The following is a 13,905-nucleotide window of genomic DNA, read 5'->3' as shown; positions in this document are numbered from 1 at the left end:
GTAAGTTAAATCTGACAGTTTTGCCTCAACAGTAAATGGATCTCTCAAACACTATGTGAACTTTGGAGATTTTCCAACTTGGTACCTGGGAAAACACACGTAAACTTCGTCACCGGGTTTGAATGACTTCCGATAAGTGTTTCTATCCATGCAGCGACTTCTGTGGCATAATAGTTGCGCTGTGTGCTATTTCACAAAGCCATGAGCAGCTTCGAACTTCTCTTTCAGCGCCTATGCCCATTGATTTGGGGGACTGTTCCTAATTAAATTGGGCATTCCGTACATGACCTCAAGAGAAGTTGCTACTTTAGATAGTTTGGACTAGATCCTGTAGTCTCCTGTTCTACCGATCTGTATGCCATCAGAACGAATGGGAGGAACTCGTCCCAGTTCTTCTGATTCTCATCCACCAAGGTGCGAAACATCGAGAGCAGTGTCTTATTGAATCGGTCCATCATCTCAACTGATAGGAGATGGTAGGATGTCGCACAGGTCCAAGTGTATAACACATGGAACTCCAACCTTGCAACAACTTATTTTACAACTATATCCGCAACAGTTGCTGCTTCCGTATTTGGCATAGAAAATGCTTCGACCCATTTGGTGAAATAATCAGAAACAATTAAAATATATCAGTTTTTTTTTCTGTCAGTGCGCGGGAGTAGAATGCTTGCCTTGTTCTACTTAAAATCTTGTCAGTACGAGGCGACCTGTGGTCTTGGCTATAATTGAGTATATGTCTCTCCCTGAAAGGCGCAATAGCTCGGAGGATGGATCGCTCTTTATCAATCCATCTTCTACAGAGAAGATTACCTCCAAAAGTGATCTTTGGGAACACAGAGACTCCAGCATCGGTCCTCCCGACGACAATTCCAGGGGTTCCGGTCTCACTTTTTGTTCCAATTAATTCCTTACTTTGCTGATTTCAACGTCTTTTTTCTGGAGATCAGGATGTTTCTCTTCTTCTATTACGTCATGAACAGGGGTCATTTCAAAACTGCTACACCCCACAGTTGTGTTACCTACCTCATTGCGCTCAGACATGAACCTACATTTCTTGCACGTTTTCCTGCTGAGAGCATCCGCATTACGATGTCGAGAGCCTGGTCTGTGTTCAATTTTCATATTGAACATTGCCAGCGTTTCAAGCAACCTTGCCCACTGTCCTTCCGGATCCTTAAAGTTCATAAGCCAACGTAATGAACTGTGATCTGTTCGGACTGTAAATTCCCTTCCATTCAGATAATGTCCAAAGTGATTAACATAAGTGACCACTGACAAAAGTTCTTTACGAGTCACACAAAACTTTTGTTTTGTTTTTGGAGAGGGTTCGACTCGCATAAGCTACTACTCGTTCTTCGCCAGCAATCATCTGGCAAAGGACTGCTCCAATACCACGGTCACTTGCGTCGGTGTCCCGATATAAATTATTTCCTAAAGTCGGAATATGCTAAAATTGGTGAATTTATAAGGTGGTGTTTCAATGACTCGAAAGTCTGCTAGTATTCTTTTGTCCATAGGTATTTCATGTTTTTGCGAGCCAATTTGTGTAGCAGTTTGGCTACTGTGGCAAATCCCTTAATAAATCGACGGTAGTAACTGCAAAGACCCAAGCATGATTGAAGCTCTTTCAATGAAATAGGCTCAGTCCAAGTCTGGATGGCCTCAATTTTCTTCGGATCTGTTGATACACCTTGTTCCGAGATAATGTGTCCCAAGTACTCAACTGCTTTCGCAAATAAATTGCACTTTTTAGCCTTCATCTTAAAACCCGCAAATAACCTTGTTAACACACTTTCTAGATTCACCATCATTTCATCAAATGACTTCCCGAGTACTGTACGATAATGTCATCTAAGTACATCATTGAAGGCCGCTTAGGACAGTATCCATGAGTTTGAATGGAAAATAATAATAAAAACACCTATGGAACTTCTGTTTGTCCAATTAAATTGCATCGATTCGAATACGAGCACGTGAACATGTAATTTCCCATATTGAATCTCGTGTTCCAAAGTTCACGTCGTTCTGAGATGTTACGTAAAATCTGTGCAAGCATGTAAATCTTATTTTCTTAATCATATATAGTCCCTCCTCGATTAATGTGATTGTACCATGTTTCATTTGTATTACTGTATTATGAGGTTAAAAATTTTGCCTTGATGATTTCATAAACTATTCTCAATATTCATGGTATCACAATTTGTTTAGCATCATAGGAAAAGAACTGCGAACGACAGTTTTGTTTCGCCGCCTACCTTCTGGTCAATTTTTAAAAGTTATAGTTTTTAAATGATTTTTTATGTCAATATAGATATTTGTAAGAATTTTCATAAAAGTTGACTTGTTTGACAAAACAGAGGTACATGACTCTGTAATTTGGGTTAAAATCACGTATTTCACTATAGAAATCAACGGAAAATATTTTAACACCCCCCCTCCCCCGTGAAACACAAATTCCTTTTAACAGGCATTAGAAATTGTTTTTTTAGCAAATTCATACCAAACTTTTTGTTGTTTCACAGGAGGGGGGGGGGGGGGTATGTTTACAGACCAAAACACGGCAAAAATATTTACTCTTTGATCAATTACAAATGAGGGTAACCTAAGGAAAATGAAGATTAACCAATTTTTACTAAATAATATAAGGTAAAACAAATTAAATGGTTATTTTTACTTATATCAAAAATCATTTTAAAGTATATGACGTTTTAAAACCTAGTTTCAAGGAACAGATTTTTCTACCCCCTAATCAAAAGTAATTTTAATAAAGAGCAATCAATTAACACCGGTATTAAAGTTAATAATCAATTACTAATGAATTCTAGCAAAATTGCAAAGCTTTTTAAAAATATAAACAGTTGAAAATGTAGGCGGGATTCCAGAGTTAACGTGCGTGGTTCTTTGAACAATTTTGCATAAGGGGGGGGGGGGGGGGGGGGGATCATGAAAATTGGGTCAAAATTGACTTCAAAATGAGTCTTTTTATAAAATTTGTTTTTTCAATGAAATATATAGTGAAAAGGTGAAATAATGACTCACTTATGGCCAGGTACTGTACCTTATATGGGCATATGCAAATAACTCGACAATCAAACATGGCACACAAAAATGAATTGAGAAATTGAAATATATAAATCGAAATTGTTAAAAACGGTAAAATAGAGTCTCACAAATCGTAAGTTGCAGGTTGTAAATTTATAGACTAAGAAACATAGAATTTCATGTTCTTTATGTAAAGAAAGCCAGCAAATGATTAGATCCATCAAAAATGTTGCGGGAGTGATCACTCCTGCATCTCTGCACCATTACGGAGATGCCCCCCCCCCCCCCAAATTGTCGAAGACTACATTATTGCAGCTAAGGTATATCGTGTCCATGGAAATTCCAACAGACTTTTTGTAAGACCAAAGACTGCATAATATTGTCAATGAGGAACTCCAGCATCTATTTAATATGAACTTCCGAAAACTGGTATGCAATGTAATTTTTTGATTACAAAATATGAATATCTCAGAGTTCCATCTTTATCAAAGAATATCTAACATAAGCACCTGACGTTTTGGACTCGTTTTTCCTATGATCCACGCCTTTTAATGTGCAAAACAAAATCAATAAAAATATTTCTTGAAAATTCATGAATTCTATGTCAATTGCATCTACTTATCAAATTCCCAATGCCATTTTTCACTTTTATAACTCTTCAGTTACTCAGTTCTACTGGATGAAATATACATCGTATAACTAAAAACAAATTCTTGTCAGTAATCTGGGCGTCCACACTTTAAACTGGATTTTCAAGATAAATGAGCTCTGGTTTACATATTCCCGGCAGGTCAGGGGGATGTAGCATGACTGGTCTCTTCATCCATCTCCTCAAACTATCGCAATCTTACATTTTATCGACACACGCAGTGGCTTTTTCTCTACTGCAGTGAAGGACTCCAGTAAATGTTTTTTAAAGAAATAATTATCCTGTCCATAAATTTGTAATGCAGATACACAAGAGTCTTGTACTTGGAAGACAGAGTGCTTTTGGCTAAATGCCACACAATTCAAACGTAAATTTTCAGGGGGTTGGGGTTGTTCGTTGTTTTTGTTTGTTTGTATTTTTTTGGGCTCCTCTTATACAATATCTTCTTTCTTTAGAGAATATTCCCTGTGCATATAACAAATGTATTTAGCTAAAAGGTAATGAATGGATGATTGTTTTGAAAATATACTGGCAAAAGTACACCTGTTAAACTGAAGATAATTACAAAAGATATATGTATTATGATCTGACATATAAAATGGAAACAATGCCCTATAAGTAGAACTTGTAATTAAGTATATGTAAAATTGTTTTTGTTTTCAATTTTAAAAGTGCACTCCTGGTTTGGATCCAAGACTATGAAATGTATGTGAGAAGTCAAAAATGTGAAAAGCACAATGGGTAACAAATTAATTTCACTGAGGTGACCAAGACTTGCCACCAATATTGAATACATATATGTACATGTATACTGTAAAAGCAATAAATATGAATTATTTTATTACTCATTTAATTGTTCATACACTGGAGATTTACAAATATGAAACATGAATGTCACATCAGAAAATGTAAGAGATAAATGTGTGATGTCACTTATATGTCTTTAATCACATCCTCTAACTCTTGTTTTGTGAACATGTGGAACTTCTTTATTGGCGTCACTGTTCCCATCTACAAAAATAAAGCAACAGATTTACATCTCCTCACTTTCTACCCTGGGATTGAATCCCCTTCAAGGATACTTTGTGTGAAGTTTGAATGAAATTGGTCCCTTGATTCTGGAGAAGTAAAAAATGTGAACAAGTAGATAACACATGAACAGAAAGATGACAAATACACTTTGCATAGAGAAGTTTTCATTCATGTGACACATGAACTAAAGTGAGAATGGAATCTAATAATCTCTCTCAGACAGATTCAGACACCATTCACTTCTGTCTGGGGTTTTAGAAACTAAGTAATACTTTTCTGAAGAGATTACAAAAAAATTACCTCAACATTTGTAGAGCTGAGTTTTTCTTCCATCACTTGTTTCAGAATTGTCAAAGCAGATTTACAGGCCTCCTTCAGCGTCATAGACTGAAAAATAACAAGCAAATTCAATAGCAAACAGAAACAAGATGTGTTTGTAAGACACCGACAGCAAACAGCAACAAGATGTGTTTGTGAGACACCGACAGCAAACAGAAACAAGATGTGCTTGAAAAACACCTACAGCAAACAGCAACAAGATGTGTTTGTAAAACACCGACAGCAGCAAAGTTGATAATGGCCAAGGTTAAAGTTTTTCAAAAGTAGGTCAAACCCCAAGGTCACAAGATCAAATACTTTGGTACCCAAAGTAAGGTCTTGTCCTAAGGAATTCAAAAAAGAAATACGAAAACCATGCATTCAAAATTATGGCCTACCTTAAATTTTTTCAGACAGATGGACAGACCACATGAAAAACTATATGCCATTGAACCTACGATTGTGGGGGCATAAAAATGTGCTACCCTACCTTTGATTTTTTTGGGTAGAAGACATCAGTTCCTTTTCAACTGAATGAAGGTATTGTTAAACAAGAGGCCCAAGGGCCTAGAATCGCTCTTCTGATAAATTGTACAACCCCACCATTTCTATTCTTAGCCTCTTAGTATTCTAAATCTTTAGTTAAATCCTAAGAATTCAAAAAAAGTAGGTCAATGTGACCTACTTTTTGGTTTACACATTTTGAGAACCCAAGAAATATCAACTGACAAAGTTTGATGATTTTAAGCCAATTAGTATCTGAATATTGAAATATAGCTGTCAAATTCCAATCGTAGGTCATGGTGACCTACTTTTTGGTCAGCGAACTCCGAACATGCAAGACCCATCAACTGACAAAGTTTGATGACTGTAGGTCAAATAGTATCTGAAATATATAAATATAGCCGTCAAATTCCAAAAGTAGGTCAAGGTGACCTACTTTTTCGTCAACACCCTTCAAACATGCAAGACCCAACAACTGACAAAGTTTGATGACTGTAGGTCAAATAGTATCTGAAATATATAAATATAGCCGTCAAATTCCATAAGTAGGTCAAGGTGACCTACTTTTTGGTCGACACCCTCCGAAGACTCAAGATGCATCAACTGTCAAAGTTTGATGATTGTAGGTCAATTAGTGACTGAAATATATAAATATAACTGTCAAATGCCAAAAGTAGGTCACAGTGACCTACTTTTTGGTCGATACACTCCGAAGACTCAAGATGCATCAACTGACAAAGTTTGATGATTGTAGGTCAAATAGTGTCTGAAATATAGTAATTTAGCTGTCAAATACCAAAAGTAGGTCACGGTGACCTACTTTTTGGTTGACACAAACCGCAGACTGAAGACGCATCAACTGACAAAGATTGATGATCCTAGGTTTTACAGTGCCCAAAATATGAATCTAAAATTGAAAATGTGAAATTTGAATATCTGCAAAATTCAAAAAGTAGGTCACTGTGACCTACTTTTTTATAAATATGTTTCAAGGCCTCAAGATGCATCAACTTACAAGATTTGATGATTCTAAACCTCTCGGTATTTGAAATAACAACTTAAAATATATCTATAAATGATAAGCCATAAAATTCAGAAAGTAGGTCACGGTGACCTATTTTTCAGTTGACGCATTTCAAGGTCCCATGATCCACCAACTGACAAGTTTTGATGATCATAGGCTTCAAAGTGTCCAAGATATGCATCAAAATTAATTTTAAAATAAATACCTGCAAAATTCAAAAAGTAGGTCACCGTGACCTACTTTTGAGACAACTTGACACAAGGTCCTAAGATGCATCAACTGTCAAAATTTGATGATCCTAGTCCTTATAATGACTAAAATATCAAAGATTTAAGGAAATATAAATTTAGGTCGACTTTGAAGTGACCTTGAGACCACGCCCTTTGCCCCAGGATAATGCCTTGAACAATTTTTAATCTACAACATATCCTCATCCTTATGTGTAAGTTTGGTGATAATCTGCCCAGTGGTTCTTGAGAAGAAGATTTTTTAGCAACCACTACTTTTGTTTGTATTTTCCTGATTATCTCCCCTTGTTAAAGGGTCACATCCCTCTATTTAGTTGTATGAAAGCCCTTGGGCCAATGATACCCTGTAACAAATTTGAAAAAAATTGGCCAAGGGGTTCTTGAGTTATAGCCCTTTTTCTAAAAAGTTTACGCACACCGCACAAATGGCCATAGCATTAGCTCAGAAGAGCTAAAAATACAAGCAATACTGTGTATCAAGTTATTTTCTGTGATTGTGTCCAATTTTGAGGGTGAGATAAATTGCAAAAATTTAGAATAAAAATTTAATCAATTTAATCAGCTAACAAGAGTACCGCCAACGGTACATAATACGCCCATGAAAAGTTCATATAGGGCGTTTTTCTTACACCATGATTTGTAGAACTTGGCTTCAAGTAGTATCAGCAATAATCAGGGTGTGACATGCCAGGTACTATCTTTGCATCGAAAAAATAGACAAATCATGTACTCTCTATGTAACATTTTCACTTGGCAAAAGATGTATGTGTACCAAGTTAAATGGTCCTTGCCCCAAGGAATCGGTTGGCATCCTGCTACTACGACCTTGACCTTTGACCTTAAGAAACAATAGGCATCCTCCACTTGGCATAAAGTGTACGTGTACAAAGTTTGACAGTCCTATCCCTAACAGTTCGGTTTGTATACTGCCTACAAGGTTCTCCTACTAAGCGATACTGTGACTTTGACCTTGAAAAATAATAGGCATCTTCCTCTCATCATGGTGATCAAATGTACCAAGTCTCAATATCCTGGTGCTTATGGTTGAGTTTGTATCCTGCCTACAAGGTTTTCCAACTAAGTGATACTGTGACCTTGACCTTTGACCTATAACCTTGAAAAACAATAGGCATCTTCCTCTAATCTTGGTGATCGAATGTATCAACCTTGAAAAACAATAGGCATCTTCCTCTTATCATGGTGATCAAATGTACCAAGTTGCAATATTCTGGAGCTTACAGTTGGGTTTGTATCCTGCCTACAAGGTTTCCTACTAAGTAATACTATGAACTTGACCTTTGACTTCTGACCTTGAAAAACAATAGGCAACATCTTCTCATCATGGTAATCAAATATATCAAGTTGTAATATCCTGGAGCTTACGGTTGGGTTTGTATCCTGCCCACAAGGGTTTCCTATTACGTGATACTACAACCTTCACCTTTGACCTTCAAAACAATAGGCATCTTCCTCTCATCATGATGAAATGTACCAAGTTGTAAAATCCTGGAGCTTATGGTTCGGTCTGTATCCTGTCCACAAGGTGTGGACAGACAGACGGACAGAGCCATACCATAATATGTCCCATCTTCGACGTGCGTATAAAAACTGATCATGCTGACATGGCAGCTTGCAAGTCCCAATCACCACATCTGGTGACATCTGTAACTACGTTCACAATGATAAACAAGAGGCTCACAGGCCTTATTAGTCACCTGAATATTAGTTTAGAGTATCACTAGCACCAAGGGCTATGGAATCTAGAAAAAAAAAATCTGTTTTACATATCTAAGCTAAATTCTAATATTCTGCAAGGGAACAAAATAAGATGCATTCTTAAAACTTAAATGCCTTCGACAGTGCCTATTCTGATGAAAGACAAGATATTTAACATCAACACGATATGACTAATTTGTACCCCTCCTAGAGTCAAAACCCTGGGGTTACGAAATTCACAATTTTGGTACATTCTTTCCTGCTTTTCCTAAACATACATGAAGTTTTGATACTGCATCAGCAAACTTAAAGAAGTCTTTCAAATGATAAAGACAACTAGATGCGATCTCGTTGTGAGCAACGAGTGGGTCTTCCGTCCAATTTTAGATGTGATGAGATAAGAATTCGAATGAGATTTTCGTTCATGAATAATGATACAAATATATTGTCTAGACGTACAATTTAGCTTCGGTAATGTTTTACAAATATTGATCATTTAAGTGCTATGAATTAAAGACTCTCTGTCGCTCTCGGCCACTAATTGAAGGGGTCAGCCTTTTCTTCGACAAAAAAGTTAATAATGTTATATATACTGCAATACAAATTCGACTGATCAGGCGAGTCATGTCGCCCGGAGGCCTATTTTTTTTAAAAAATCATTCTAGATATATCTTGCAAAACTGAACAAATTTTGTTCTACATGTCCTATCAAAATTTTCTTGAGAAAAAAGTTATTGATTGCAACATTTATCAGATTGTTAAGGCGAGTCATAAGGCCCGTGGGCCTTTTTCTTGATATCATTTGAAAGATCTTGCAAAACTGAACAACTTTTGTTCTACATGTCTTATCAAAAGTTTCTCCAGAAAAAAGTTATTGATTGTGACACAAATCAAACTGTTCAAGCGAACCATGAGGCCCATTCGCCTTTTTCATGATGTTGTTCGAAAGATCTTTCAAAACTGAACAATTTTTGTTCTAGATGTCTTATTAAAAGTTTCTTGACAAAAATGTTATAGTTTGCAACAATAACCCAACTGTTCAGGTGAGCCATGAGACCCGCAGGCCTATTTCTTAACATCGTTAGTTAACGCTTGCGAAACTGAACATTTGTTCTACATGTCTTATCAAAAGTTTCTCCTGAAAAAAGTTATTGATTGTGACACTAATCAAACTGTTCAGGCGAGCCATGAGGCCCGTTGGCCTTTTTCATGATGTTGTTCGAAAGATCTTGCAAAACTGAACAACTTTTGCTCTAGATGTCTCATTAAAAGTTTCTTGACGAAAATGTTATAGATTGCACCAATAACCGAACTGTTCAGGTGAGCCATGAGACCCGCAGGCCTATTTCTTAACATCGTTAGTTAACGCTTGCGAAACTGAACAACATTTGTTCTACATGTCTTATCAAAAGATTCTCCAGAAAAAAGTTAGTAATTGTGACACTGATCAAACTGTTCAGGCGAGCCATGAGGCCCGTTGGCCTTTTTCATGATGTTGTTCGAAAGATCTTTCAAAACTGAACAACTTTTGTTCTAGATGTCTTATTAAAAGTTTCTTGACAAAAATGTTATAGATTGCAACAATAACTCAACTGTTCAGGTGAGCGATGAGACCCGCAGGCCTATTTCTTAACATCGTTAGTTATCTCTTGCGAAACTGAGCAACTTTTGTTCTACATGTCTTGTCAAAAGTTTCTCGAGAAAAAAGTTATCAATGTTATTAATTGCGATACAAATTCGACTGTTCAGGCGAGCCATGACGCCCAGGAGCCTTTTTAAAGATATCATTAAATAGATCTTGCAAAACTGAACAACTTTTATACTACATGTCTTACCAAAAGTTTCATGAGAAAAAAGTTAATCATTGTAACAGAAATTCAATGGTTCAGGCGAGCCATGAGGCCCATGGGCCTATTTCTTTTTTTTTTTTTATAATTTATTTATTTTTTTGGTTTCATACAATACATCAAACACTTACACAAACATACCTTTCATACATGCATACATCTCCCTGTGGTTTAGGTTACTTGCTGTACAATAGTGAAAGTAATAATAATAACAATAATACATGTACTAAAAATAATGACAAGTACATGTAGTAATAATTAATCAATTGCAAAAATATTTTCCCACTTCATCCATATTTTATCAAAGTTATGTATTTTAAATGCTTGAATTGCAGCATATTTCTCTACATGATATTTAAACTTTAAGTGACATAGTAATCTAACAAGATTTGGTTCTTTATTCTGCATTAAACAGATAAATATGTATTGTTTAGCATATAAAATTATAAAGTTTATGGCTTTATTATTTAAAGACAGTGGAATTTCACCAAATATTATATTTGACACATTAAAACCAATTCTTTCTGAAATTTTTCTATATATATGAAGACTTAACTCACTCCACAATGTTTGGGTCTTATTACACGAAGTAAAAATATGTGTTATTGTTTCAATATTACTTGTACAAAATCTACAGAGATCATCTGTTTTAACACTAATGTTTTTCAAATAATAACCAACAGGAAGAATTCTATGTAAAATTCTAAACTGTAGCCACTGAACAGAAGAATCACTAGATGTTTTGAAACAAATTTTAAACAGATCTTGCACTGAAATATCATCTACTCCATATGAAGATAGTTCAGTTTTCCACTTGCCCATAGAAGTTGGGATATCTTCTTTTGCATTTAAAATATTGTAAATAATATTAGAACATCTTTCATGTAATAAAACTGGTTCAAAAAATATAGGCATACATGGATTAACATTTTGTTTGGTTGAGTGTCTATCAATTGACAGACGTTTTAAATATTTTGAAATTGCAGTAATAATGCTATTGTATTTCATTACACATACTTCTTGAAGATTGTATAAACACTGAAATTTTTCTATGGTATGGAAGTTACAATCAGTATCAAAAAAATCTTGAACAGCTTTAATCCCCTTTTTTTGCAATTCGAAAGATCGCAATAAACTGTACAACTTTTGTTATATATATCTAAACAAAATATTTACGAGTAAAAAGTTATGATTTAAAACGTGGAAAAAAATGGGACACTTTTTTACACTCCATTTTCGACCCCTACCGAGCTTCCATACTAGGCACTTCCGGAAATTTTTAAAACCCAGGTGCACAACTACAACATGTCGTCTAACATCACTGAAAATTTCAGCACTCTAGCTTTTACCGTTTTTGAGTTTTTGTCTGGACAAAATGGTCATCTGAAAATCGATAAAAGGGGGATAACTTCCAACCGGAAGTGATTTTTCAAAAATTGAAACGGCGGTACAAACTTCAAATGGCAGCGCATCAATCCTGAAAATTTGAAGCAAATCGATCAAGCCATCTCCGAGAAATCTTCTGCACAAAAATCGGTAGGGAGAAAAAAAAAGAATAATAATAACTAGACACGATCTCGTTGCGAGCAACGAGTAGGTCTTCCGTCCGATTTGTTGATGCACTCGGAGTTATAAAAAAAAAAAAGAAAGACAAATGAGTCCCAATTTAGTTTCCGACTTTAAGACACTTTAGATATAATCAATTTTTCATATCATAAGCTTCTGAAGCAAAGTTGCGGTGAAATTCGTTTGAAATTCGACTCTCCAGGCGAGCCATAAGGCCCGCGGGCCTATTTCTTGATGTCATTTGTTAGCCCTCTATAGACTCAACAACTTTAGTTCTATATGTCTTTACAAAATATTTACCTGTAAAAAGTTATTGAGATCGACCGATATGGACAAAAAATCGACTCTACAGGCGAGCCATTAGGACCATAGGCCTATTTCTTGATATCAATCGATAGATCTCGATAAACTGAACAACTTTTGTTCAATATGTCCTTACAAAATATTTACCAGTTACAAGTTTTTGAAATCGACTGATATCGACAAAAATCGACTCTACAGGCGAGCCATGAGGCCCACAGACCCATTTTTTGATATTGATCGATAGGTTATGACACATTGAACAACTTTTGTTCAATAATGCTTTTCAAAAAATATGTCGTTTTAAAGATATGAGGCGTCAAATATTTACGATTTTGGCCCTTAAAATCTCTAATTACGTAACATATGACCTACTTTTTGATTTGATAAGATCAAGCTCGTTGAGATGAACATTTCCGCTTCTACAACTTATTATGAAATATTAATAGTTTCTGAGATATTCTCAAAAACATTTGGACCCTTCTGAACCCCTAATTTAAAGGGCCAGCCCGTTTTGCTTGATATCGTAAGAAAGGCCTTGTCATTTTAAACATTTTTTGCTCAACAAGTATTTAGAAATTCTTTACCGTTCTCGAGTTATCTCTACAAGAAATATTTAGGGGCCAAACTGTAGCTCCCTAACGGGGCCACATAGGGAAAAAACGAAATGTACATATTGTTTAGATTATCATTCTGAACAACTTTTGTTCAATAATGCTTTTCAAAATATTTGTCGTTTTCAAGATATGAGGCGTCAATTATTTATGATTTTGGCCCTTAAAATCCCTTATTACGTAACATATGACCTACTTTTTGATTTGATAAGAACAAGCTCGTTTAGATGAACATTTCCGCTTCAATGACTTATTACAAAATATTAATAGTTTCTGAGATATTCTCATAAACCTTTGGACCCTTCTGGGCCCCTAATTTAAAGGGTCAGCCCCTTTTGCTTGATATCGTAAGAAAGGTCATGACATTTCAAACATATTTTGTTCAACAAGTATTTAGAAATTCTTTACCGTTCTCGAGTTATTTCTAGAAGTAATTTTTAGGGGCCAAACTGTAGCTCCCTAACGGGGCCACATAGGGTAAAAACGAAATATGCATATTGTTCAGATCATCATTTTGAACAACTTTTGTTCTTTATTGCTTTTCAAAATATTTGTCGCTTTCGAGATACAAGGGGTAACAAATTTATGGTTTTGGCCCTTAAAATCCCTTATTACGTAACATATGACCTAAATTTTTATATGAATAGATTTGGATTGTTGAGATGAACATTTTTTGTTCTTTGACTTATACCAAAATATTAACGATTTTGCAACGAGAGGTCTTCCGTCGGAGCTGTGTGACATAAAAACCTTGAACTTGACCATATGTCCTTGGGTCAGGTCCTAATGCAGCCTCAATTAACATGAAAATCTGTTGTAAGTATGAAATCTAAATGTTTCTTCATTACAGCATATGGTCAGGACAGGGTTTGTATTTTCAAAAAAGTGAACTTGACAATATGAGCATGGGTCAAGGCCAGGACACTTTCTTTGATCATATGGAAACTTTTCTTTCAGTATTAATTAAAATTTGCCATTAGTTAGATCTATTAAGACTCTAATCAATTTTTAACTTTTAGACCTTTAGAAATGGTGCAAATGA

At 35.5% G+C, this 13,905-nt stretch overlaps 1 protein-coding gene across 2 annotated transcripts in view; it reads right to left on the bottom strand.

Moving 5' to 3' along the window:
- Positions 1-4,527: 4,527 nt before the first annotated feature.
- LOC125655914 (proteasome subunit alpha type-5-like) overlaps positions 4,528-13,905 on the bottom strand; it is a 28,950-nt gene continuing 19,572 nt past the window's right edge. For both annotated transcript variants that reach the window (XM_056144822.1, XM_056144823.1), the window contains 2 exons: positions 5,027-5,113; positions 4,528-4,705 (listed from right to left, as the gene is read on the bottom strand). In XM_056144822.1, the coding sequence (XP_056000797.1) occupies positions 4,628-4,705; positions 5,027-5,113 (165 nt within the window). In that variant the 3' untranslated portion in view covers positions 4,528-4,627. The remainder of the gene's footprint in view (positions 4,706-5,026; positions 5,114-13,905) is intronic.

Source organism: Ostrea edulis, chromosome 7 (genome assembly GCF_947568905.1).
Source record: "Ostrea edulis chromosome 7, xbOstEdul1.1, whole genome shotgun sequence".
NCBI classification, from domain to species: Eukaryota; Metazoa; Mollusca; class Bivalvia; order Ostreida; family Ostreidae; genus Ostrea; species Ostrea edulis.
Note: the sequence above shows the minus strand (reverse complement) of the source record. Positions and strands in the feature narration are given on the sequence as shown.